The 26,342-nt window shown below is 47.5% G+C and overlaps 7 protein-coding genes across 7 annotated transcripts; 2 read left to right on the plus strand and 5 right to left on the minus strand.

Annotated features, from left to right (window-relative positions):
* Positions 1–5,163: 5,163 nt before the first annotated feature.
* Positions 5,164–10,284, minus strand: ARB_04640 (uncharacterized protein; the record flags this gene model as incomplete). Its single annotated transcript, XM_003017711.1, has 1 exon — positions 5,164–10,284. One exon carries the CDS (start codon positions 10,282–10,284, stop codon positions 5,164–5,166), a length of 5,121 nt encoding a protein of 1,706 aa, XP_003017757.1.
* Positions 10,285–12,497: 2,213 nt separating this feature from the next.
* Positions 12,498–16,696, plus strand: ARB_04641 (uncharacterized protein; the record flags this gene model as incomplete). The annotated part of the gene is made up of 4 exons (XM_003017712.1): positions 12,498–14,371; positions 14,428–15,082; positions 15,172–15,756; positions 15,812–16,696. 4 exons carry the CDS (start codon positions 12,498–12,500, stop codon positions 16,694–16,696), a joined length of 3,999 nt encoding a protein of 1,332 aa, XP_003017758.1.
* Positions 16,697–17,059: 363 nt separating this feature from the next.
* On the minus strand, positions 17,060–17,643 carry ARB_04642 (uncharacterized protein; the record flags this gene model as incomplete). Its single annotated transcript, XM_003017713.1, has 3 exons — positions 17,060–17,206; positions 17,269–17,442; positions 17,575–17,643. The coding sequence occupies 3 exons, from the start codon at positions 17,641–17,643 to the stop codon at positions 17,060–17,062; spliced, it is 390 nt and encodes a 129-aa protein (XP_003017759.1).
* A 503-nt stretch (positions 17,644–18,146) lies between these two features.
* Positions 18,147–19,266, minus strand: ARB_04643 (NmrA-like family protein; the record flags this gene model as incomplete). Its single annotated transcript, XM_003017714.1, has 4 exons — positions 18,147–18,391; positions 18,465–18,811; positions 18,870–19,105; positions 19,165–19,266. The coding sequence occupies 4 exons, from the start codon at positions 19,264–19,266 to the stop codon at positions 18,147–18,149; spliced, it is 930 nt and encodes a 309-aa protein (XP_003017760.1).
* Positions 19,267–21,163: 1,897 nt separating this feature from the next.
* On the plus strand, positions 21,164–21,559 carry ARB_04644 (uncharacterized protein; the record flags this gene model as incomplete). The annotated part of the gene is made up of 1 exon (XM_003017715.1): positions 21,164–21,559. The coding sequence occupies one exon, from the start codon at positions 21,164–21,166 to the stop codon at positions 21,557–21,559; it is 396 nt and encodes a 131-aa protein (XP_003017761.1).
* Positions 21,560–22,328: 769 nt separating this feature from the next.
* On the minus strand, positions 22,329–23,836 carry ARB_04645 (uncharacterized protein; the record flags this gene model as incomplete). The annotated part of the gene is made up of 2 exons (XM_003017716.1): positions 22,329–23,570; positions 23,642–23,836. 2 exons carry the CDS (start codon positions 23,834–23,836, stop codon positions 22,329–22,331), a joined length of 1,437 nt encoding a protein of 478 aa, XP_003017762.1.
* A 1,050-nt stretch (positions 23,837–24,886) lies between these two features.
* ARB_04646 (oxidoreductase, short-chain dehydrogenase/reductase family) lies at positions 24,887–25,744 on the minus strand (the record flags this gene model as incomplete). Its single annotated transcript, XM_003017717.1, has 2 exons — positions 24,887–25,029; positions 25,147–25,744. 2 exons carry the CDS (start codon positions 25,742–25,744, stop codon positions 24,887–24,889), a joined length of 741 nt encoding a protein of 246 aa, XP_003017763.1.
* Between the last annotated feature and the right edge of the window lie 598 nt (positions 25,745–26,342).

The raw sequence follows: 26,342 nt of genomic DNA on the forward strand, positions 1-26,342 counted from the left end.
ACTACTTAGTTAACTTATAATCACGAGGGCGGATCGGCTTTCCGCTGCGGGTTGATCTGTGAATCTCTCCTGAAAGACGGCAGTTACTCCGCAACACGTTTCTCCAGAAGGAAGACGGGCTCCTTAGTTATTATTGTGACGGAGTGGGCTGAAATCACTGATTAATCACACGGGCAAAAATCCTGGAAGCCGCTTTTGCGCCTGGCATTCTCGATTCCAGCCTGGCTGGCTCCATAATAAAATAAGTAGTTAGCTAGTTATTAGGACTCTATTAATTGTGATTGTACTTATGGTCATTCCGTCCGTATAGGGCGGTGCGGAGCCGTCCACATTGCATCTAACAAGCCCCCTAGGTCGGTCGTCGTTCGATTGAGTTCCCAGCTAGGCGGAAATAGTTGGCGGTCCCTTGTTGATATCGTCAGTTGCTATGACTCTATGACACGGCTAGGCGGCAGCTCCAACTAACTAACTAATATAATATCCGAGCATCATATGATCGGGGATCAGAAGGAGCCAATTTCGACAAGCGATGCTGGGGCCAGGAGAGCTGTCAGAAACTCTGCAACACCGTCACATCACCGAGACTGGCCACTGGAACTGCCTCAAGATCGCAATACTTAGCACCGTTTCGACAGAGCGTACGACGAAGGCTGTGACAGATCGTCGTGATGGACATTCTTCACGAGGCTCTCGCGGCTAGTTAACACTACGTGATGTCCCTATCCGTTTGACTGTGGCCGGAGAGCAGCCTCCTGACGGCCCGGCACATCCATCGCACAAGCAGGTGAGAGCATCAAGTAAGTATCAAGGCATCTGTGGAGACGAAAGCGTTACTTCGAAGAGCTCCCGCATCTTAAAATCCGTTGTTGTTGTTGTTGTTGACGATGACGATTCTCTCTTGATACTACACGCTCGACAGAATGTACTCCGTGTGCATCTGAGCCAAATGCCCACGGTTTAGGCATCCTCAGGTCCACAAGGCAAAGGGGGCGTCCATGAGATCCGTCATGGCCCAAGCAAAGCCTTCCTTTCTTTTCCTCGCTTCATCAGGGCTGGCGCTGGTGTGAAGAGGCCGGCCGGAGAAGAAGAGTGACGTTGCAGGTGAAGCCTCCTCTGTCTCTGCGCAAAATGGCCGCCCAACTTGCCCTCCACCAGGGGCGTTCTAGAGGCCAGGGGAGAGGCTGGGAGAACAAGAGGCTGGCTGCGTCCTCCCGCATGCTCCCGCTCTCTAGCCATCCTGTTCGTCCTTGGGGGTTCCCCTAAGCGCCACCCTCTGCCTTTGGCGTTTGGTGGTGCCAATGACTCGTGGACTAGTCAAGCGGAACATATGCACTGCTCGCTTTCGTTAGTTGATATCAAAATACAGTCGAAGCCCCATCCCCATACCGCCATTCTTGATCGCCCGTGGAGCTGTGAGCTCTGTATGATGCTCTGTTCTTGACATGGTGCGGTGGCTATTTGGGCTGTAGCTACGGAAATTTATCCTGTCTTCCACTGCGGACTATGTGCAGATCTATCCACCAGCCACGGCTCTTCGCCGCTAACCCCGTCTACCCATTTTATCTATTATTACTCCGTATTACTCGCGAAACACCAGGAGAGGATACAAGGTGTGCAGCCATACTGGTACACATGTTCAGCCTCAATAGTGGCGTTTGGAGATGGTTGCTTCTTCAGGAGAACAGGGAGTTCTCTCCTCCTGGCCTGCGTTGAAACTGGACTGCAGACGCCTGGGATGGCTGGGAGCAGCCGGAGGGCCACGGCCACGCTGGACACAGAGACAGAGCTCTAGGAATTTCGCCACCACAAGGAAAGCTCATCTGCGTCGCGGCATGTCCGAGCTATGATGGCCAGCACCCAATGGAGGTTCTCCGGAAAGCGAGTGTTTGTGTCAGTGTTCGCTGTTCAGGCTGCGTTCATGCAGGGGTGCAAATCATGAATACACTACAGGAAGCAGACGGAACACTGGATCCCGATATCGCAAACTGAGCTGTAAATGATAATAATATTCATTGTTATTATTATTATTATTACCACAGAAGACGGAGTGCATCTATGGCATGCGTTGGTGGCGACTTGGAAGCAGCTGCGGAATTATATGGACGGCAACACTCTTATGTGATTACCATCTTCACATTCGGGGAGGGGACTTCACTACAATAGTCAACTAGCATGCGGAATACTAGTTGCATCGTTTCCTTGACAGAGAACAACACCCCGGGTGATTCTTTTCCGCTTTTTCTTTGCCTTTCCCCCTCGTTCGCCCTACGGATTGTCCGGACAAACTTGATATGACATATATATACATTGAAATCCACCCTGGCTGCATCAATAACATACATGCTCCTACGCGGGAGCAGCCGGAGAATATGTACTCCGTGTATACCTTTGAATGCAGGATTTTGTCCGTCACCATCATCATGCTGACGGAATAGATTTCCGGCCGTTCCATTCGTCCCCATCCATTGCATTCAGGATCGGCACCACTACTGCATGGTCCGTCAGAGCAACAGTGCAATGTCCAAGCCATTCGAGTGTGCAAAGAGAGTACTCTGTTACAGCTAGTAATTCGCTTGCCTCATGTCTTCTCGCTCAAGGAGAACCTATAGGATTTCGAGAGTGAGCTACGCAAGCGACGACGCAAGGGACAGGGTTAATTAGCATCAGACTCTCTAGCATGATGAACCTGTACCGCAGCGTGCATACTTTGATCAAGGTAGTTAACTATCTTTCTATACAAGATTTGGAGAGGTCATGTTCAGGCCTTTCTGTACAGAGCCTGTGCTGCACAATCTCGCTCTGCATATATGGCGGGAATCCATCGCCGCTAGCCCTCATGCTCTATGGAGGCGTTTGCTCATAGAGGGAAGTTCACAATCGCTAATTGGTATATATGCTGTGCACATATATGGTGTACAGCGTGGTACGATCCTCTCTTGCTGTCTCCCTCTCTATATTTCCCTCAATTCAGGATTTGATGCGACTGATTTGCCTGTTTAGATCTGTCTGGTGCTTTTATATAACCAATCATTCCAAAAAGCACCTTGGGATATTAAAACCAGTACTCCGTAAATTCCACTACTTTCTGCAATAAATGCTATCTTATAGCCATGGTGGTGACAGCTAACATCAATATAACATCACATATTATCCGGCATCACTTGCAGGAGAGATCTCCTGTTTCCCCAAGGCCTGGATCGCCTGTGGCGCCCTGCTGCCCAACCCCAGTGAAAAGAACGAACATCCGTGAGATGGGTGATGCAGGGCATCCTAGCAGACACCCACGCACAGCCCAGTATGCTGGTGTTCTTTATAGGACTCCATCCATCCCGCAGAAATAGACATTAGTCCCGCACCGCCGATGTGGACGTCCCTTGTCTGGTTATAAATTCCACCCAGACCTATAATACCCATCAGCAAGAATGGTGTATTCGACCTTAACTAATCGTCGACAAGTCAAGCTTTCGAGTTTTCGACCACTTTCACTTCGATCAGCACGATAATTCTCATCAGTCAGCAGCAGGGAAACTAGTTCTGCTTGAGCAAGGGGGTCAGGCAGCCATTGGCCTAAATATGTACGCCCTCCTCTTTTTACTCCCTCCCCACTCTCGACCCTGCGTTTCTTCCACTCATGAGTCGGGTGAAAAAAAAAAAAGGGATGAGAAAGAATATCCCATTGGATGCATAGTTAAAAAGAAAAGGAACTTTTGATGGCACTCTTCGATATTCTGCGGTTGGAACTCAAATTTCTCCTCTGGCCGCTCAAGAGCTCTCGAAAAATAAGTATCAGTACGGTGTACTATATGTATCTGCCCCAATGTTCTGTATACACATATACATTTACTTACATGGCATCCTTACGCTTCACCCCCATCACCCAAGCCGCTTGAGATCTTCTGTCATCCTCGCATGCACCTCCAAACCTCCACAGGATAGTCACGGATATAACACTCCTTTCGTGTGGCTAGATTTTAGCTCATGCGGAGCCTTGATGTGCCCCGCCAGCGATCATGTATAAAAGGGCCTTCGTACGGAGTAGTTTATTCAAGATACCTATTATGTAAAAAGTTATCCTTTTTGTTTTTTTTCTTCCCTCTCTCATGCTCGAAGGCGCCAAACTGACTCGTTACCTAAGTGCGGAGCAGGTCTGGCTCAATTGGAAAGTTGCATATCCAGACCAGCCACACACAGGGTGTGGACAAAACCTGGGAGAATCAAGGGGAGGTTAACTCTTGTAAACGTCTGTATAGTAAGTTAGCCAACGTAGAACAGTTCAAGAGGGCAGAAAGCAATGCGAACAGTTGTCCAGGATTAACGCCTGCTTCGGTTGCATGGGCATTTTGCTCTCAATTCTGGCCTATCAACAAAAGCCGTCCCCCGCCCCATCCACCTATAGGGCTTGTCATTAAAGAAGAAATATATGCCTTTGGAAGAGGATGACAAGTTAAGCCGACGGTGGGATTGGCCAAACCACTGAATTCAGTTTGTTGATCCATCCAAGCCCCCATCTACGCTGTGCAACTGCTTGGAGGTGGTGAAGCTTCCGCCGAGATGGAAGTCGACGCGGGAGACGAGGACAGCAGTGGTCAATCGTGTAACCATACAACAGAGTCCACATTAGCTCGTGGAGCGGAGAATAAAGAAAAAAATAGACGAGCAGAATGGTCGGTGGTGATGGAATTGAAATACTTAAATGCGAGTAGTTGATTAACGTTATTTGTTAAGACAGTGGTGGAGAATGAAGAAGTGAAAAAAAAAGTGATATCGATGGACAAGAAGCGAGCAATGCGGCATATCGAGGGGTGAGGAAGGGAGAAGAAGAAATACAGCTGAATGGATGAAAACGCTGCTCAAATGCACCTCACGATGCGTCGGTTGTCTCGAACCTCGCTGCATACCAACCTGGTAACTCGCTAGCCAGTGTTTAGATAAGGTGAGAGAAACGAAAACAAGACTAAAAAGAAACACAGTGCATAAGTGATGCGCTCTACACAGTGTCGGTTGACCAAGGCAATGTGACGGGGAAATAGTTTTGCTTTTGTTGTGGATTTCTGAGGCGCAGGACCGTATTTGTTTTGATACCATGATTCCATAACGATGACGGTAATGGAGCCCACCAGCGAGGAATATGAGATGCCCTCCTTGCAGGCTGCCGTTAGGAATCTATCTCTTTCTCCGAATGCGATGCTCTCTTCCCCTCTTAGACTTCTTTCTTTGCTTGTCGGCCGGAAGCACGAGAGGCTCGTCTCTGAGGTTCCACTCCATAAAGCGAAGCAAGTAGTCATCGATATGGCCGACGTGGGATTCAGAATCATCAGCTTCAACGGCATGGCGGTCATCGGGGGTTGCGGATACTGAAACCGGATATGTACTGCCGTTTGCGTGTGATACAGAACGTTCATACTCGCCTGGTTCGGTGGGTGCAGGGGTCCCCAGCAGACTTTGGGTGGTTGGCTGCTGCTGTCCTTGTGCTGCTGCGGGCGTCTGAGGAGTGCTAGCATTGTCAAAGTTACTGTCGTCAACAGTCTGCTCAAGCTCTTTTTCGGCCGTCTTTGCAGCGTCAATGTCTTCCTTATCCTCGGCTTGCTCGAAAATGCGAGATGAAGTCCCATGAACCTTGGTATCCAGGACCCTGTCCATGGCTGCACCGGCCTCGTCATGGCCTTCGCCCAACTCTTCGTCCCCTAGTATACCGCTGACGTCGAGCCTATTGAGATAATCGGTAGTGAACTCTCCTTCTTGTATCACCACATCATCCAACATCCTTTTCTGGTTTGCTTTACGTAGGATGTTGGACTCAATCGTGTACTCGGAGACAAACCTGTAGATGTGCACATCTCGGGTTTGACCAATCCGGTGGCAGCGGTCCTGACATTGCTTGTCCATCGCTGGATTCCAATCCAAGTCGTAAAATATGACAGTGTCTGCTCCTGTTAAGTTGATGCCTAGACCACCCGAACGACTTGAAAGAATGAACGCCAATATACGTGTATCATTGTTAAACCGCTCCGTTAAGAGCTGCCGCTGTTCTATCTTTGTAGAGCCATCTAATCGGAGGTACCGATGACCATGAATATTCAAGAACTGCTCTAGAATGTCCAACATTTTGGTCATCTGTGTGAAGATCAAAGCTCGGTGACCACCAGCCTGGAGTTTCCGAAGCAGTTTATCAAGCTGCTGAAGTTTCCCACAATCGTATTGCAGTAATCGCTTGTCTGGAAAGGCAATTGATAGTCGCATTTGGGCCTCATGGAACGGGTCATATGCAGGAATTCGTTGTGAATGAGTGAAGTAGCGTGATGTGATGGGCGTGAGTGTAGCTGCTGTAACTCCGTGGGCGATGACAGCTGGGGTGAGACATGCGAATTTTTGTACCAATGGTTCCATCATTAGTGATGTTGATTCCACGGATCGTATCATAGAGGCAAGTACCAAGGACTTATTCGAGAGCCAGTCGAGGAGTAATTTTCGTGGTGGTCGATGCCTGGTTTCTGGCGGTAGGGGGGCAACGATAGTAAGTTTGTCGATAAGGTTCTGGCCATACATCGGACGCTGGCCATGGCGCTTGGATTCGAAGTACAGACATCTTTCCAGCTCCCGCATACGGGACTTCCGAGCATTGTTGTCCATGGAGCGTAGGGTTGACTGTACAGTGGATCCGTCGAAGCTCATGTCCCAGTTTGTCCGGTTATATTGTCGCTGTCGAAGAGAATTCAACGGGTTGTATGCCATAATCCGGGCGCAATCTTCCACCAATATCTTTGAGCCCTGCTCCCGAGAGATCGGAGCAAGATTCAAGAAGTCGAAGTCCAGCTTCTCCAACGCATCTTCCTTCAGCAATCGTCGACGAATAAGAAGGTCTTTGATTTCGAAATCTGACACAACAGAGCCGGGCATGGCAAACGATGTACTGATCGGCCGCGTTTCAAACAGGTCGGGATGGTTGCAGACTTTCCGAAGCTGCATCAGGCAGTTGATGATGGAAAGATAGTTCCCAGAAGCTAGGGTCTCCTTCGTTTGAGCACGAGACATAAATCCATCGTACAGATACCTCTGGCGTTTTGATAAGCGGCAGGCAACAACATGCTCATATTTTGCCGGCATTTGTTTCTCAACATCCACCTTAAGACGCCGCAGAATGTACGGTCTTAGAATGGTATGTAGTTTCGAAACCACTGCTTTGGCCTCGTCATCCATTGTTTCTCTTCCGTGCTCTAAGATTTGTTCGACGGGGCGACGGAACCATTCTGAGAAATTCCGGAGATCTGCAAATCCTTCAATGCCGTTGCCGTCTTCATCCGATGGCATGAGGAAGAATAGAAGTGACCATAGTTCTGTCAAATTGTTCTGCAGTGGTGTCCCCGTAAGTAGCAGCCTTGCCTGAGTCTTGAAAGTAAGCAGTGTTTGCCATCTTTGAGACCTGAAGTTTTTGATATTGTGGGCTTCATCAAGCACCATATAGTGCCAGTTTCGTCGTCTGAAAATTTGCTGATCCTGAAGGACAAGTTGGTATGAAGTAATGCAGACGTGCCAACGGTCATTATCCATCCAACCTTTTCGCTTCTGCCTTCGCTCTTCCTGGGTGCCATAATAAGTCAGTATCTTAAAACCCGGACACCACTTTTTGAACTCCATCTCCCAATTCAGCATGACACTGGTTGGAACTATGACGAGGTGTGGGCCCCAAACTTCATGCTCTACAGCTAAATGAGCTAGAAGTGCTATTGTCTGAATTGTTTTTCCTAAGCCCATCTCGTCTGCAAGAATGCCGTTTATATTGCTAGCATATAGACCAGCAAGCCAGTCAAGGCCAAAGTGCTGGTATTCACGTAGCTTTCCTCGGAGAAGATGGGGGATAGGTGTCTTGATACCGGTCTTTTCGACCGCTGATGCTGTTTCACCGGCATCTGTATTTTTAGGACTCCCAGCCTGGGCTGTCGGACTCTGCTGCTCCTCCGAGAGAGTAGCTTCGATAAATGCCTGGTGATCTATGGTATTATAATTTGTGTCTAGTGCCAGAGTCGTTGCCTCTCCTAGATCAGTGTCCAGCATGGGGGTGTCCTCGTCACCAGGCCTCTTTTCTGAGCATTGGATCATAACATGAGCCTGCTTGTCACTTATGTCTGTATTGTCAGTAGTGCTGGAGACGCCATTTACGGCCGGACTATTGGTGTCTTCAGTGGTGTTATTTGAGACTTCAGAAACCTTAGTGCCATTTGGGATGATGGTTTCGGCTTTGGAAAAAAAGCCTAACAAACCTCCTCTGCCATCGTCATTTGCATCGCTTTCCTCACTATCACTGGCATCATCAGTGTATCCCTCTTCGACCCCTACATCACTATCACCCATGTCGTCATCCATGTCAGTGGACTCATCGGATTCATCGAGTAGCAAGGGATCGACCTCCTCTAACTTGACGTAGCTTTGCTCTTGCTCCCCAACCGGGGAAAATTTGTCTCTTAATGTTTCTTTGATATAGTTCTCCTCGCCAGGCGTAGCCTTGCCGCCTTCATCTAGGTCCTCTTCGTCATCTTCATCTTGGTCCTCATTTTCATTTCCTTCTTCTCCGTCTTCACTCTCATCACTAGAGCCACTAGAAAGCACGGAAACGTCCATAGCCGCAAGATTCGCATACTTTGCACGAAGAGCTTCCGGGGTTAGTTGTTCATCATCATTGTCATCCAGCTCTTGATCGCTTTCAGGTTCTGAGCCCGAAGATGACATGTTACTGTCATCTTCAGAATCTTCAGTTTTGCTAGATGCGGTTTCTCCCTCGTCAGTCTCATCTTCCTCATCTTCCTCATCTTCTTCCAGTTCGCCTGTTCCAATCCGATCTGACCTCCTTCTCTCAAATAAGGCTGTTGATTTCTTCAATGCATTATTCAAGGCGAGCTGCTCTTCCATCTTACGCTCTTGTTCCCAAATAGCTAGCCTGGCATTATCAACTTCAGCGCGGACTAGATCGAACTGCCGTTGCAGATCTTTTATCAACTGTCGGCGTTTCTGGCGGAGTTCATTGTGTTGTTCTCTAAGAATATCTTCGGGAGCCTTGTTTCGCTTTTTCCATGCATCTGCACACCAGTGTGCAAATAACCTAGCAAGATTTCTATGGTGCTTACGCTCCTTGTCAAGTAGCTTTTTGAAGTATAATGCGTGGGCTACAAAGTGATCTTGATGTGAATATTGACGGGGAGGGAGCTCTTCAGGATCCGTCAGGTAAAATGAGCATCGTTCTTTGCTCAGGATTTGGTTAGGCTTTCCTGCCTCCTGTAGCCGTAAGCGAACTTGAGCCTCCTGAAGGGCCTCCTGTGGAGTAGAGAAATGGGTATCTTCATCACCAGGTGTAGACTTATATAGCCATTCATAGAAGGATGAGTACTTTTTAGGAGGAAGGATGTGTAAGGGGTGCTGGACTTCTATCGAAGGCATTTTAACGCGGAATCGAAGTCTTGGGAGCTTCTGGGCTGCTCCATCATCTCTGTCCCTCAGCTCGGACCGACTCCAGCGCTGCTGCTGGTCCCCATTCTCTTGCTTCGCAGCCCCTGCACCATCACTCTGTCTTCGCCGAGGCCTTCCTGGTTTACGCTTCGGTGGAGGATCTGACGGAGAATTCGAGCCAACAGTGTTAGAGGATCGTGTAATGTCAGAGACGCGCCGCTGGGATAAAGGCTGAAGCTGAGAGGCACTTTTCGCAAATCCTGAAGCCGCTTTAGATATAACTGCGCGTCTGGAGGTACCATTTGGAGAAGAAGCTGGATCCACGCCATTATTGGAATTGCTGCCTCCGAGCACACGTCTACCATTTATCTCTGGTCTTGCGGCCACGGTGGGCGAAGCAGAGCTGCCACGTCCCTGATTCCAGCCCTGAATTGTCTTGTTAACAGGCCCCTTGTGCACTGGTGACTGTGTACGTCGCGGATCACCTTCGGGTAACATCTCGATAGGTATCATGTTTGTTCTGGTCGACCGCCGCTTGCCGTCTTCCATAAACGAGGTAGGTCCATCGAATCCGGCGCGTTTCCATGGCGGAGAGGGCGGTCGTGGTGTGCTTCTACCTGAAGTTCCCGCAAGCTTCCGCCGCTTTGATGGCGGTCCATTAATCCCATTAAGCTGGTCGTGTTTCGCGACGCCGTTATTATTAGAAGTATTCGAGTCTAGCCGTGGCTGTTGGGAGGGAGTATCCGCAGGCGTCGAAGGGCTGGCTATGCGTTGAAGGTCGCGATCATATTCAGGAGTCGAAGTATCGCGACTGTGTCCCCTGCCGTTCGGCGTGCCGTTTTGCATGTCTTGTCACTAAAGAAAGAAAAAAAAAAAAATGAATGGGGGGAAACAGGAAAATAAGCTAGGAAAAAGACCCTAACCCGTGGTATCTGGGCGAATAGGCGGTCAAATCTTCCAAATCTCCCATCAATCGATAGATCTATGTCCGTCGAGGCCACACACGAAATCTGGCATCGTTATCGGCAAAGCTGCGTTGCTGGCGGGCTTAAAGATGGCTGAGTCTGAGGATTTGGCGGGAAGTCGTTAATTTTCGCCGCTGCAGCTCGCGAGACCACTAATTAGCTGACTAAGCAAGGCCTTGTTGACTAAGCAAAGGTCGGAAACTCGAGCGAACAGAAAGAAAGGACCTCAAGCAAAGACCGACGACGACAGAAGCAACCTCCTAGCAGACACCACACGCACGACAGCGACAGCAAGCGGACAAGTTTCCAATGGTGAGTGGTCTCCGTCCCTGAGGGCGGCAGGGGCTGGCTACGGCGGTTTTACTGACGAGCGGGAGCAGATGCTGTCGAGACGAGTCCTGTCGGCGGCGCGAGCGCCAGCGCTGGCTCGCATGCCAACAGCCCCCAGAATCACAGCGACACAAGTCAGATATGCCTCTCAGGCTGAGATACAGGATCCGGGAATGGTTCGTCATCGGCATTCAGGCGCTTGACCCTAGCGAGGTAGAGGAGGACGACCTGTGTTCGGGGCTGACTCTTGCGGTTTATAGAATGGGGGATATGAGAACCCTCCAGCAGTGAAGCGCCAGTTCCGTGACCCAAATGCCGGGTGGTGGGATCCCCAAGATAAACGGAACTTCGGCGAGCCGGTCCATGAAGACAACGACATCTTGACAACATTCAGTCCGGAGGAGTACAATCACTTCAAGGCTCCCAAGGCCTTTTTCCTGCTCGGCTGTTCCATAGCCAGCGTGTTCGCCTTTTCTGGCATCGTTAGCCTCTTCTATCCGGATAAGCCCAGCGCGCCCCGGACATTCCCAGACGGTCTTGAGACTGAGCTGGGTGGACCCAATGCCGTATCTGTGAGTGTGATGGCTAATCCCCAAATTCAAAGATTGACCTCTTAGCTGATATTATTTACCCTCTTTTCTTTTATTACTTTATAGGCGAGAAAACCCCATGAGGATAGCTGGTGATGGCCGAAAAGGCTATTGTACTTGTATATAAAAAGACAGCCTAGAGATCCAATCACAGAGACCTTGCGAAAGCCTGATGACCCTATTGTACTATATTACTAGTGAATCCACTTTGCTTCGGAGGGACATGGCCGTCAAAATGGCAATATAACAGCACTATTGCCTCGCCATACTCATACAACTCATCAGATACTACCCAGGTGGTTTATGATGCAGCGATAGTCTTGAGAGAGAGAGAGAGCTAGCAACTCAGGTCATGCTTTGTGGCTTCGACCTGAAGGACCAATTGACCGCTGCAGGCAGAGGCCAGTGAATAAAACACCCAGGCATGTAATGTTATACTTCTTCTAGGAGGGAGCTCTGAGATGCAATATACATACGTAATAAAAGGACGTAGAAACTGCCGGAGGCGGAAGGTTTCGATTTTTGTCGTCCACATCTTGATTGATATAAATATGAAGGCGTCTTCGCCGCAGGGGGGCGGCAGCAAGCCACAATATTAGATCTGACACACTACGTCAGAGGCCAAAATCCACATCTTCCCCCCTGGACAGCGACATCAACAACCCCGTCCTGTTTCTTCTACTAGTTTGTATTCCTCTAGTTTCGTTTATCTGGTAGTTCGAGGTGTTTTCCACCCGATTCGACCTGAGCACCATAGGGGCTTCACTTTTCCTTCTCACCGAACGCTGGATGGGCGTGGTTCTCCAGTTTGCCCTGTAACGTGACGCCAGCTGTGTTTTCTCTCTGCCATCACCAAACAAACAAGCAAATCAGCATCATCCTAAGGACTTCATACTCCCTTCTCTTCATCTCTCTGCCTCTCCATACAGTACACCGAAGCCACGTTCCATCTCTTGACCTGAGACCTTATACTGAATGAACACTGGGTCTTCTCTAGATCTATGCGCGACGCCGACGTTGACAAACTGCCACCCCCTGGACGTTGGATCACGAAGCTCTGATGAGCGTGAGCATCAGCGAGACGACTTACATGTCCAGCACCAAAAGACACTCTGTGGGCGGCATCAGACGCGTGGATAGCCCGAGCAATAATGTCCGGCGTCACTCTCGAAATATGTCTGCTGCCCGCCGGCGCCGAGTTAGCAGTAACGATGCCTATACTTATGCCCTTCGGGTAGCCTTCTTAGCCTACCTTCTTCAGGCGCGAACGAAGAGAGTGCAGGCTGCCCCCCCTCCACCTCGGCCACAGTCACTCAACCGGGCTTCAACCTCGTTTCATGACCTGATGAAAGACTTCAGCTTGGTGCGGGACTCGAAAAGTACCAGGTTCCCTCATGGGTTCATCAGCGAGCTTGAAAGACGACTGACGGGTGTCCTGATTGGCAGGGAGCATAGAAAGGAATTCCAGGATTCGACCGTGAAAAGGACGTTTGGGGCCTTCCTAAACTCATTAAAGGAGCAGACATTCAAGAAACGGATGGAAAAGGACAGGCGCGTCGAGGATCTGGTACTTATTTTCTTCTCAAATGCAACCAAGGAGCTGTCCAAGGGAAAGGCCCCGGAAGACACTAGCTGGAAACTGATGGTGGATCGCCATGTTGCGTTGTTTGTCCGGCTTATCACTTTCATTCTAAAGGACCATGACTGGATCAAAGACCGACCCGAGCTCGCAAGCAGGCTTGCAACACTAGAAAGCAAACTGCTTGCCCATGACCAGAATCTTACAGTATCTTCTCAAAGGGATAGCCATACCATTGAAGTTGCGGCTCCACTAAGCTATGATGTAAAGGACATGCCTCTAGTACTGACTGTTGCAAAGGCATTTGGTTTACGGAATTCCCAGGTCCAGTCGGATATTAACAAGAACAAAGATTCCTGGACTGGGAAGGAAGCATTGCAGGATTTAAAGCTATATCAAGCACATCTTAATCTCAATACTGGGGGTACTCTCTCCGTAGCCGATTTCGAGGTTGAAGAGGGATATGAGGCATGGAGAAAGGCAGAGGGCCCTGACCTCTCACAGATGATGCTAGCCATAATCCAATCCAACCCAGAGCTTGCAAAGAGTACAGGTGCAACCTTACCACAATTCAATGCTCAGCTGGCGGACAACCCAACTGAAGAAGACATAAACCTGGATCCGTATCCCAATGCATCAGAAGGCTCATCTTACGTGATCGACCAGCCGGTGGATATGAGCTCATTATCTCTGGAGGAACAGCCCTATGAGCACCCTGACACAAACCTGTACACTTTCATACCCCCAGATCCACGATCATATTACCGGTTTCTGCTAAGCCAACTGCTCACACATGATCTCAGTGACCAGTCTCTTGAGGCATCGGAGGCTACCTCAGAAACTCCGGCTTCAAAATTACTATCAAAGCAGTCGACAGAGTTGCTTAATGAAATATGCCTACGCTGGAGGATACCTAACTTCACCCGAGTAGTTCTTTTTCTGGATGTCATTCGGGAAAAGTACGTGGACCAGGAAATTAGCCTAGACACTCTCGATTCAGCATTCTCGTTTGTCAAGGACCCTCCACCGACCAAAAATAAGCGCGCCAGCATAGTCATAGCACCCATTTTGTACGATAGGAACAAATGGACACAGGCGGATATATTCTGCATGCAACGTGTCATAGCTGGAATCCATGAGGGTTTGCTACGACAGCTGTACGAAACAATGATGTCCTGCTACGAAACAAAAATTCCGCCAATTGGCCCTGTGATGTATGTTCTAGAGAATCACGTCGAATCTGATCCGTACTTTGTGGAGAGTACGGAGGAGCGGGACAGGTTTCGGGAGTATGCCTCCGAAGGGCTCCTAGAAAAAGCCAAAGCCATCTACCAGGAGGCCCTAAATAAAGAGATCCCCCCTGAGCAGCATGAGTGGGAGTTCCACCACATTATCCAGCTCGGCAAGGCTGTTATGAAAGTCTGTCAACGGATACAAAAGCGCTACAGGAAGAATCCCGATATACAAGGGTGAGATACCTTCTGGACCTTTCGCCAAGAAGATATACTAATCATTCTATTCACAGAGTTAATCCTATTACTGTCCTGGTTAATTATATTCTCCCTGTGTATGCTGAAGATGCAAGGGATATGATCATTCGGATAATGGAACAAGCTCAGGAAAAGAACGAGCATATTGAAATGCAAGATGGATTCGATTTATACAGTGAACTTTCTAACATTCGACAAACTTACATTGAGGCCCTTCCTGGCGAATCATTCCCTTTTCACCTTGAGGATCTGCTAGCGGAGTTTGTCTGGCGCTGGATTCAGGTTACAGATGCCAAAATGAATGACTGGGTAAACCAAGCAGTTAAACAGGATAATTTCAAAGTCCAAACGGATTCTCCTGGCGAGATACCCACAGAAGAACAACGGCATAGTGTTTCAGTAACAGACGTGTTCCGGTCATTTAATCAGGTTGTGGACCATATAGTGCAGTTGAATTGGGACGATGATGTAGGATATGCAAAGTTCATGACGGCTATTTCGCGGTCGATTGGTAATGGAATGGCAAGATATTGCGAAATTTTGGAGGGACTATTTAGCCGCGAGATGGACAGATTAACACCAGAGCAAGAAGCTGCTGCAAGACAGACAAAGCAGGAAAAGTGGATGCAAATGGCAAAGGATGCTTGGAGTAGCAAGGAAAAGGTTGAACCATTTCAATTCTTTCCAGAGGTATGGCAACATCCACTTGCTCCACTATCTATTCTCCTTCCATATCCTTGCCAAATTAAAGGAAACGACTGCTGACAGTAACCTCATAGTCCTTTGTAAAACTCAATAACATTGAGTATGCGCTGCAGAAATTCGACCAGCTGGAACGTGACATTAACGTTGATGCGTGCGCCGAGGTGCTGGCAAAGAATGCACCGCCTCTAGCGAAGAGGCAGCGCAAGATAAGCAATTATGTCTTTACTGTCAAAATTGTTGAGGCCGAAGACTTGAAAGGCTGCGATCTTGACGGCCTAAGTGATCCATATGTTGTCTTAACCGATGAATACCAAAAGCGAATTTCCAAATCGCGTATTATCTACAACAATCTCAACCCACGATGGGACGATACGGTAGATATCATGACAAAAGGCCCACTGAACATTATTGCAACAATATGGGACTGGGACGCTGTTGGAGACCACGATTACGTTGGTAGAACATCAATGAAGCTAGACCCTGTGCATTTTGCTGATTTCGCACCACGGGACTACTGGCTGGACCTGGATACCCAAGGGAGGTTACTCCTAAGGGTTAGCATGGAAGGAGAGCGGGATGATATTCAGTTTTATTTTGGCAAGGCTTTCCGTACGCTTAAGAGGACGGAAAAGGATATGACGAGAAAGATCACAGAAAAGGTAAGACTTACTCACATCAAATATTCAACATGTTAGGTGTTAACGTGGTGTATAGCTATCGGCATATATCAATCACTGCCTGTCACGGCGAGCTCTTAAAGCCCTTCTTTCCCGTGGCATCAGCATGTCGACTGTTTCTAGTTATTTTAATCGAAACCGGACACAGTCAAGCCAAGCGCCGACGCAAGCTGAGGTTGAGAACGCTCTTGCACCTCTTTTTACATATTTCGATGACAACTTTTCCATAATGAATCAAACGCTTACAGGCCCTGCTATGCGCACCGTTATGGCTCGACTGTGGAAAGAAGTCCTTTCTACCGTTGAATCACTCCTTGTCCCACCATTATCTGACAAACCGTCCAATCAAAAGCCACTCACACAGCTAGAACTTGACATAGTTCAGACCTGGCTTGGATTACTCCTCGCCTTTTTCAACGCCGTTGATGAAGAAACAGGAGAAGCCAATGGGGTACCAATGGATGTCCTCAAAAGTCCTAAGTATCATGAGATACAAACGCTGTTTTATTTCTATTTTGAACCGACGGAGCAGCTGATCCGTACCTCGGAGCGCATGGCCAGTGCCACTGCTGCTAGGCAGCAGGCGAACCGTAACCGCCTCTCCGCCTCAACCATGGCTCTAGGTGTTCCGGGGTTCGCTGGAGTTCTCTCCACCCGACGAGGGAAGAGTATCTTTCTATCTCGCAACCTGGGAACAATGAAAAAAGCGAAAGAGGAGAAGCGGCGCGAGGCCCAGGCCGAGCCTAACGATGATATGATATTAAGGATTCTTAGAATGCGAGTGGAAGCCGCTGGTTACCTTCGAGATCGAAGCAGGCAGAAGGAGCGGCTGGCAACGGCAGCTGCTGCAGACCTGATTGTTAAGCAGAGTTTGATGGCCGGCACTGGAGGTCGCATGTCAGGAACTTTGCCACGGTATTGAAGTGCTACGAATAATGTTTTCCCCTCCCACTGTCTCTCTTTTATTACGTCTTTTTTTGGCGCCGGAATCAGTATAACATCTCGTTCGGGCGTAGGATGGTTGCATGAATGTGATACGCGCTGGGATAATGGAGACGGTATACCAATTTTTCGTTATTATTTGTCCTGGCACATAATAGTATCAATTAGTCCTATAGAGGATTTATATCGTCCTATAATTCATGACTTTCCATATATACATATGTGTGTATGCCATTGTATTTTTTTTTTTTTTTTTTTTTTTTTTTTTTTTTTTTTTTTTTTTTTTCCATCATATAACTGATTTTTATTTGGTTAAATGTATACCGGGCTGACATTTTGTTCTCTACTGGAGAGCAATACACTCAAGCTCGACTGGAACACCCTTGGGAAGCTGATGCACGGCAACACAGCTGCGAGCAGGCTTGTGGGAGAAGTACTTCTCAAACACTCCGTTCATCTCTGCAAAGTCAGCCATATCAACGAGGAAGACCTAGTTATATTACAAGTTAGAATTGGAGTTCAATGGGCCCCGCAACGGCAAGGAGAGCATACGTTAACCTTGACGACCTTATCAATGGAGGAGCCAGCAGCAGCCAGTACAGCACAGATGTTGCGGCAACAGAGGTCAGTCTTCTCAGCAATGCTTCCCTCGAGTAGCTTGCCAGTGTTGTCGGCGGGAATTTGGCCGGAGACGAAGACTTGCCCGCCAGCCTTGATGGCTTGGCTCTATGAATTGCTTTAGATGAGTTCTTGCTTCCAAGTGATAACCTTCACGCAGAGCAACGGAGGAAACGTACGTATGGGCCAGCAGCTAGAGAAGGTCGGTTAGTCTACTGCTTCGTAGCTTGACTGAAATACCCGGCGGGGCAATGGAGGGGCGAGACTCGACTTACGGGGACAGGCGTCCTTGGTAAAAACAAGCTCCATGGGGAGAGACGTGATCGCAGTTCTGGTAAGTGTGCGCGTGTAGCAAGGTGAGGTTGCGGCTAGATGCGAGAGTCGAAATGGGCGAAGTTGAGCACAGGAGGGAATCAGTCGGCGAGCCAGCATCGGGATGCGTCTCATAGATAGTGTATTTATACGGCAAGCCGGGAGTCACTGGGTTGTGTTAGTTCGTGAATGCCTATTAGCCATTGGCTAGGTTGGAAGAAAGTTCCCCGCGGTCTTTTGCGGTTTACCCGGATGACTAAGCCGGCAAACTTGTTCTTAGGTAATTAATTTTTATCTCGACGCCAACGGTTCGATATCGACGATGAACAAGACAAGACGCGAAGCATATGTATGTAGGCAGTTATGATGTCCCGTCAGCCGGATTTCTTGATCTCATCATGGCGCTAGTTACATAAAGAGGCTTGATGTCTGCATTCAATCTAAGGAAATTTTCCTAGAAACCAATAATACCTCCATCAACGCATTCGTTGACAGAGTGATCAAGCTTTCCAGGCCTTTGTCAGGAACTCCCGCATGTTGACCGGCTTAACATCAGGGAACATGTTATTGATACGCTTATCCTTCGGCAGCTTGAACCCGTCTATAATGGCAACTTGACTCATATAGGAAACAACCCAGCTGACGATTTCGGGGGGGTATACCACCTTGTCCGACTGAGGCAGAGGGGTGGACTCGTTGTTCTTTACCTTCTCCAGAGGGTCATAAGAAACTTCAAACTTGGTGCCTGTGGAAGCCCAAGAAAAAAGATGTTAGTTCAGTCGTGAACATAAGGATAGTGTCGCCTGTCAGAATCATACCAGTAATTTCCTCGGCCATCTTTACCAACTCATTCAGAGTAAGATCGTCTCCTCCCATATACGCAAGCTCTGGCCATTCCTCCGTGCCAAGTAACTTTGCAATGAACTTGGCCATGTCGTATGAGTAGGTGAAGGTAACGACATTATTACCATCACCTGGGATTAGAGCTCGGTGGTTGGGGATATCAACCGCATAAGCGAGTGGCTTCAAATGAGTGCGGGCATTCGGCATACCCCAGTAGTCCATAAAGTAACCGGGAAAGATTCGAGTATACTTCAATTTGGTCTCCTTGAGTGCATTGGTTGCAGCGATATATAGGTTCACTCCGGGAGTGATATGAAGGATCCTGTTATCGGGCTATCAGTAGGTCTTCTTGCAATCTGCGGGATTATGGGCGGTGTTACTCTTCTGATTGAACGAATGAATATTCACTGGGGATAAATCTTTTGGTTACAGAAGACTTCTCCGCAGCCTGGATGAGGTTCACTTGAGACTGGCCTGCCTCGGGAGAGATCATACCAATGGTGCAGATTACGGTATCTATATTATGTTTCTCGAGAGAGGCGGCAAGAGAGGAGACATCGTTGTAATCTACCTCAACCTGTTCAACTTGGTTGCAAGAGTCACGAGTCTCCTTTTTCTGCTGAGTGTTAGTTGGGTTACTATTCACCGCGAAGATAGTAGGTGGGTTTTTCATACGCGAGTGAGGATGACGACCTGGTTTTGATATTCAGGAGTTTCCAAAAGTGTATCCATGATCGTCTCTCCGACCGGGCCCATGCCCGCGATGGCAATAGTCATCCTGCAGTATGACTGGAAGTATTTGAATTGCGACAAGGAAGGGTGTTGAAATTTCGAGGGAGGACAGTATTTTCCAACAATGCCGAATGGCGCAGAGGACGAATGTAAAATTTTGGGCTATGATACTGTATTTATCTTCCTACGAATGCCGAAGAAAGGAGGAGGGGGAGAAGACCGTTATCCCTGCAGTTGGAAGCGCTCTTCTGGTGCGGTACGAAACGGTTACTCCGTATGATTCCAGTGATGTAACTCACAATATTAATAGCTCATCTAAAGGGACCTGTACGGTTGCAAACTGAACTGCATCGAATGGCATACATGCAGCCACAATAAAGGGTCTTTTCAGTTATCGCCCAATTGTCCTATCCGGTTCTTTCTACCTCATGGGTAAGGTGGAGGATCTGATAGTACAACCAAAGCTGGCCCCTCCAGCGTTGGGGTTGATGGTCAACCTGTCAGTTCCATCCCACCTTGCGCGGTTGGCAACATAATGGAGTCCTTCTCCTCCATTATTTCCTTTTTCCCCCTTATTTCTTTTAATTTCAAGAGGAGTTCCACACGAAGGAAGGCGTATTTTCTCATATTTGAGAGATTGACGCTGGTAGACCCAAGGTTCAATAATTATCAGCGACTCAAAATTAGATCCTAAGTGCTGAATATTCGGTCTTTACTGCACGCTCGCTCTCTCTCCAGAATTTAGCTGACTAACTAGTTAGTTATTTATAGACTAACTAGTTGATGGATAAAAAGCAAGAAACCAACGGAAAGTCCAAGAGCAAACCGGTTAAGCTGCTGCTTTATGGGATGATGATAATTTCTCCCATCTTTATATATCCGATACAGCTACCATACATAGCTATGACACGACACTTTGTTGGTGCGTATTGAATCGAAGACCTTCACTTGGAATTTCCAAGCCTGGCACTATCTACGGCTAGCAAGAATTTCATATGGTGAGTATTAAGTGGAGGTAGCATGCCTTGCAGTTGTCTATTTTGTGGAGTGTACCCTTGTAAATGGCGTATTGAGTCATGGCCCAATGAGTACCGCCACGATTATGATAAAAGGAAAATTTTCCCCTCTTGATATATCTAATATTTGGGTAAAGCAAAAGCCTGCTAAGTCCGTAATAATATTGGCTTTTTTGACTCCATTGCCAGCTCATTCAAGAAATTACAGGGGAAACCAGGACTAATTATACTATCATACAAACTCTCGTTAAACCGCCACAAACTCTCGTTAAACCGCCACAAACTCTAGCGGTTGCTCATTCAGGGCTGAATTCATCTTCCAGGAAGGTATTCCGTGCGGAAGTTGGGATTCTATCTCCGTGTGCAGTGCATGGTGCAACTAACTACACTGCATTGCGACGTAAGCTGAATTCTTGTATCCACCGAGGTTTTGAGCAAGGAAAGATGAGGTGGTTCCGGACAGTTTAATTGGCAGCAGATCCCCGTTGAAGAGGTATCATATTTGCGACTTGACTGCATTGAGAAGATATCTCGTCAAAGGGGAGTTATCATGCAAGCGGTATGACCTGTAACAGCGGGGCTGTTGTCGATAGGCTATTATTATTTGATAGTCAAAATGTTTCGTGCGTGAGGGGATATGGGAACAGGTGGATTTTAGTATGCAAGGTATCTTATCCGAGCGGTGATAATGTCGACTAATTCCCCCATACTAGACGGTTGTCTTTGGAATTCAAAAGTTATATAAGGGGAGGTTCCTCTTTAGATCTTGTTTGCTGATACTTTCCTCCACAGCAGAATTTTCCTACACTTCAATCAAAGCCATTTCTTGCAACCCAAATACTATTTGGTATATATATATGTTCAATGCTGTTCGAGGAAAATGGAGCTGACTTTTATATAGTCGATAACACGGTTATTTATCCGCCATGGAGAATCCCGCAACTTCGAAAAAAACCAAGCCCATCTCAACCAAAGAGAAGGAAGCCGTTATAAAAGCCGCCCAGTACTATGTGGATGGACTTAAAACTGGCAACGTTGACCACAGTCGCAAGGGATTTCACCCAAACGCTGGAATGTACGGCTGGCTTGACAAGGACTTGAAAACTGTTCCTATTCAGGAACTGTTTGATATGATCGTGGAACGAGGATGTACACCAGAGTTAATTTACCACATGGATATTATTGCAATCACCCCATCCACGGCGATTGTGGAGGTTGACTCAGAGCTAGAAAACGGAGGGTTTCGAGATCATTTAGCTATGGTAAAGGTGGATGGCGAGTGGAAGACGGTCGCAAAATTGTTTCACATTTATGAGCAATGAGACAGCTACAGTGCTCACCCGAAGCCTGCAGAAATCGTGATTGGAATACGCTGTTCCTGCTACAAAGGGGTTTTTTTTTTGTGATAGCTTAGTGGGGGGTTAGCACGCTCGATCTTCAGGCAATGTAGTTAACTTTCTGAGGCGCCTTTTGATTTTCGCGCACTTCCAATTCATTACTGCCCACCCGAAGAAGCACTTATAACACGAGCCACTAGCTCACGTTTACGTCATGATGTGGCAGCAATGCGGCAGCGAAAAATGAATATTGGGCGAAGATCTGGTGAACTGTAAGGAGCTAGCCAGCTCCCGGAGGTTAACAGCACAGAGTATATCCCCCGTCGATCTGGAGATGATGACCAAGAAAGTGATGACCCACTTAGTTAAATTTGCGGGCCGAGCTTCGTAACTTTGTTTGGAATATGAAAGCTTAATCTCGTGAATCCCGCATCTCTGTGGAGCCATAACAGCAGTTAGTATAACAAGGCCAACAAGAGCTGCATGTAAATTATTGCCGCCACATAATCTTACGGTTGGAATGACAATCGCACAAATTTGGGAGTTACAACATTTGTATCTGACCTTCGGCACAGGAATCTTCATTTTATAAGGGCACTGATCAATAAGGTTGAAATATTCAGTCGACCAAAATGCCAACGAGAAGCCATTTAGTTAGATTAAAGCATGTTAAACTATCCTGCAGAGAAGCCCCATTATATTACTATAACAACATCGTAGATAACATTGTGAACTGGTTCCAGCCCCCGGCTTCCTACAACCTCAACTGTCCCGGCTGGGCCCTTGAAGGTGAGTCAGGCCGTGCTTTTTCGGCAACAATGGCCTCTGCTCCCTCACGGAGACGACGTGCAAGTTCCGATGAAACAAGTTCAAAGGTGTCATAAACTCTCTTTCTGAGTTCCTCTGGCCCCGGAGCAATTGACTTGCACAGATTTTCAACCATCCTGTCCTGGAATTCTTGGCTACGGAACTCAGGTAGCACCTCATAGTATTCCCTGGCAAACTTGTAGTCATCTTCATGTGGGTGTGACCATGCCTCTGAGGTAACTTGGGAAAGCCATTTTTCGAACTCGGGGCCGAGATCATGTTGGCAAGCCGTCTCCTTGCGACGAAGAGGAGCTTTCAGATGATCAATTCCCAATCGGTACCGTTGAGCATCAGGATAGGCAAACATACGCGCTTGAAGAATAGGATCCTCCGATGGCTCTACACCTGGGACGAGGTTAGATGGCGAAAAGGCGAGTTTCTCAACCTCAGAGAAATAGTCTTTCACGTTGCGATTCAGTGTGAGTTTTCCGAATGGACGAGAGGGAATGGTATCTAGGCCCTTGGGATATGTTCCAAGATTCCAGTGCTTTGTGAGGTCGAGGATGTTGAAACCTAGTTTAGGCGCATCCTTTGGATCGACAACCTGGACATTGGCAGTCCATGAGGGGTAGTCACCTCGCTCTATAGCTTCGAAAAGGTCCTTGGTGGCAAAGTCTGGGTCGTTGGGATCAACCTTGGCAGTAGATCCGTCGGTGAAGTTAGGGCCACGGTCGGACGCTAGAAAGAAGTGAACGTATTTGAATGATCCATCGGGCATTACCCATTTAAAGGCATGTCCAACATAACTGCTCAGCGTTCGCCAGGTAAACATGGTTCCAAAATCGCTGTGCTGCAAAAGTGTCATGTGCAAAGCCTCGGGGTTCTTGGTTACGAAATCCCAGGTCATGTTGGGATTTAGAAGATTTGTTTGCGGGTCTCGACGCTGTGAATGAATCATATCGGGAAACTTGGCTGGGTCACGAATAAAGAAAAATGGAAAGTTGAGTGAAACCCAGTCCCAGTCTCCTTGTTCTGTGAAGAACTTCACAGCCATGCCCTTCAAATCTCTGACTCCGTCAGAAGAGCCACGCTCAAGGCCGGTTGTTGAGAATCGAGTAACACATTGCGTCTTTTTTCCCACTCCAAGGAGCATGTCAATGTTGCAAATGTCAGAGATATCAGCAGTCACCTGATAAGATACGACAACATATCTGTGTTAGCGAGAATTCTCGAAAACAAAGGCAAGAAAGGCGTCCTTACCTCAAATTCTCCGTATGCTCCAGTTCCTTTGGCATGGACTGCTCTCTCAGGGATTTTCTCACGGTTAAAGTGGGACAAGGCCTCAAGTGTGTAAATATCCCTAGGGCCACGGCTTTGGGTTGAAGACGACATGACTGGACACTTTTCCCCAGTGTTGTTCATGACGGGGCATTTGTCCGCTGCGTTTGGAGCCATGATAGATAGCTAGATGTGACGATGTATTGTAAATGGTTTGAAGTGTGAAGAAAAAGGGTGGCTCAGGGATGCGTAGAGTCAAAGACAGTAATTTTGAGGGCCAGAAGAGCAATTCTTATCATCAGGCGAGATCTTGTAAATCGTAAATAAGAATAAATGGGCAGGACCAGTATTTCCCAAGAAGCATACTTTGCTTATTATCACGGCGTCCCTGTTTGGCTACTCGAGCTGAGATACTTTGATTATCTCAATGGCTCAAAAATGAGCCTTGTAGAATGTTACCAGTCCAAAGGGCCATGTGGTAATCGAAATATCCCACCAAGGCCATCGTGCCAACCGGTGTATCATGTTGTACAACTTCCGAATAATTGTTCATGCAGGCGTCAGTGTCAAAATCACACAACGACGGCCCACTTAAAATCCAAAATCATATTTGAGAACCGGCTGCAGAAGCTGTTGCACCGCGCGGCCAATCCCTGGCGCTGAACTCCGTGCAGGTTTCAGCCTGATATGCAAGTTAACTTTTGCTGGCAAGGGGGTCCCCTTTTCCCGGTGGGGTTGGTTCTCATTACTAGGGACGAGATCAAGGACCTTATTTTTGGGTACTCTGATGCATCTGTGACTCTGTGAGGGGCTGTCACCGCATTTCAGGATCGACCAGCCTAGTAATCGGACCACATTGCTACGTATGAAACTTCGGTATTCCAGTGTTTGGTCGGTATCAACTAACTAACTATTGGAAAGTATGGGACTTAAGCATCATGGCTTATGGCTTGTTGTTAACGAATACGAGCTGGTAATTGGCTGAGCCAAATGCGGACTCTTAAGCGTCAATAGCCAGTTAACTACGTAACAAATACTCTGAAAAGGGTTTTTTTTTTTTTTTTTTTTTTTTTCTTGTGTATTATAACTAACCTGGCACCAAAAATGGCTTTCGTAACACAATGACAATGTAAAATCATGTCGTGATCTCTACGAACATCCGAGTTTCATGGGTCCATTTGTGTTGCTATTTCAACTAACTAGTTAACTAGTTAACCCAATCAACAATCAAGGCATACAGGCGCCAACATTGATATTCGCTCCGAAGACGGGACGGGAGTCTTCACTCAACAGCCACACGATAGTCCGGGCAACGTCATCGGCTTCAATAACAGAGAAGCCCTCTTTCTTGTATGTCTCTTCAACCTCCTCTTGAGTTTTCGCATTCGGTACAAATCTTGGCAGCATCGGCGTCCTTGTGATTCCTTCAGGCATTCCAATGATGTTAGAAAACACCCGAGGGCAAAGAGTATTACTTCAAAACTCACCAGGGGAAACGGTATTAGCTCGTATTCCAAATGGCATCACGTCCTGTGAAACACAGGTAGTGAAATAGGCACATCCTGCTTTCGAAGTCCCGTAGGCAAAGACATCAGGCATGTGAGACATCGATGCTATACTGGCCACATTGACAATGCTTCGGTCTCCAGGGTTTGTCGATGAAGATTCCTTCATAGCCCGGACTTGAGCTCGGGTGGAATAAAGAACACCGTCCAGGTTTACCTGGAATACCTTCTTCCATTGCTGATCGTCCTCTTCCAGGATGGTAGGAGCCTGCCGCAAGCCGGCACCTTGAGCAATGCCTGCAATGTTGGCTGCTCCATGAAGGTCTCCAAACGTGGTAATGATGTCTTTTATCCATTCATCCACATTTGAGGAGGATGATACATCTAAGACTGTGCAATGTACCTTTGTGTTTGGGTTGATTTCTTTAATATCATTCTCCAGTTGTTTCATGTTTTCACTGCAGAGGTCTCCAACACAGAGAGTAGCTGCTCCTCTCTTCGCAAGTAGACGGCATGTTGCTGCCCCAATTCCGGACGCGCCGCCTGTAATAGCGAATATCTTTGAGGAGACAGATGCCATAATTTTGTGGAATAAAAGGGGATTGAGGTAGATTCAATAGGCACGTTAGAAGTATATCACCAGTAGAGTTGATTTTCTTTCCCAGAGTAAAGTACAATCCGCAGCCAGCTATGAATCAAAATATTGGATACAGGCCAGACTTAAGTATCGTTCTTCACTCACTCCCGTATTTATACCTGCTGCTGTTTCTATAATATGATGTAAACTTTTTTCTTTTTTAGTTTCGTCTCCGAAATTACCAATGTCTTCTGTATTGGGTGTTATTTTCTCTTACATGGAGCTGATGAGTTGATGAAGCAAGACCTAATAACGCTTCCTCTTTCCAAACATACAAGGTTGCAGACATGGTACAGCTTTGTCCGTATATTATAAGACCGACGCATTTCATACCTGTAAATATGTGTAAGAAAATGAAATGTGATGAGAAATATTATGCGCTGGGGTGGATATTGTATTCAGTCCAAATTTGGGTGAATGTCCCTGGATAACACATGTAGTAAGTTTGTGGAGTTAGGCTAAAATGGAGTGGATGAATGGCTGTTTATCCGTATTTAAATCTAGAAAAAGGCACAATGCAGCAGAACTAAGATAGTCAAGA

The sequence above is a fragment of the Trichophyton benhamiae genome (genome assembly GCF_000151125.1).
Source record: "Trichophyton benhamiae CBS 112371 chromosome Unknown contig01293.0, whole genome shotgun sequence".
Taxonomy (NCBI): domain Eukaryota; kingdom Fungi; phylum Ascomycota; class Eurotiomycetes; order Onygenales; family Arthrodermataceae; genus Trichophyton; species Trichophyton benhamiae.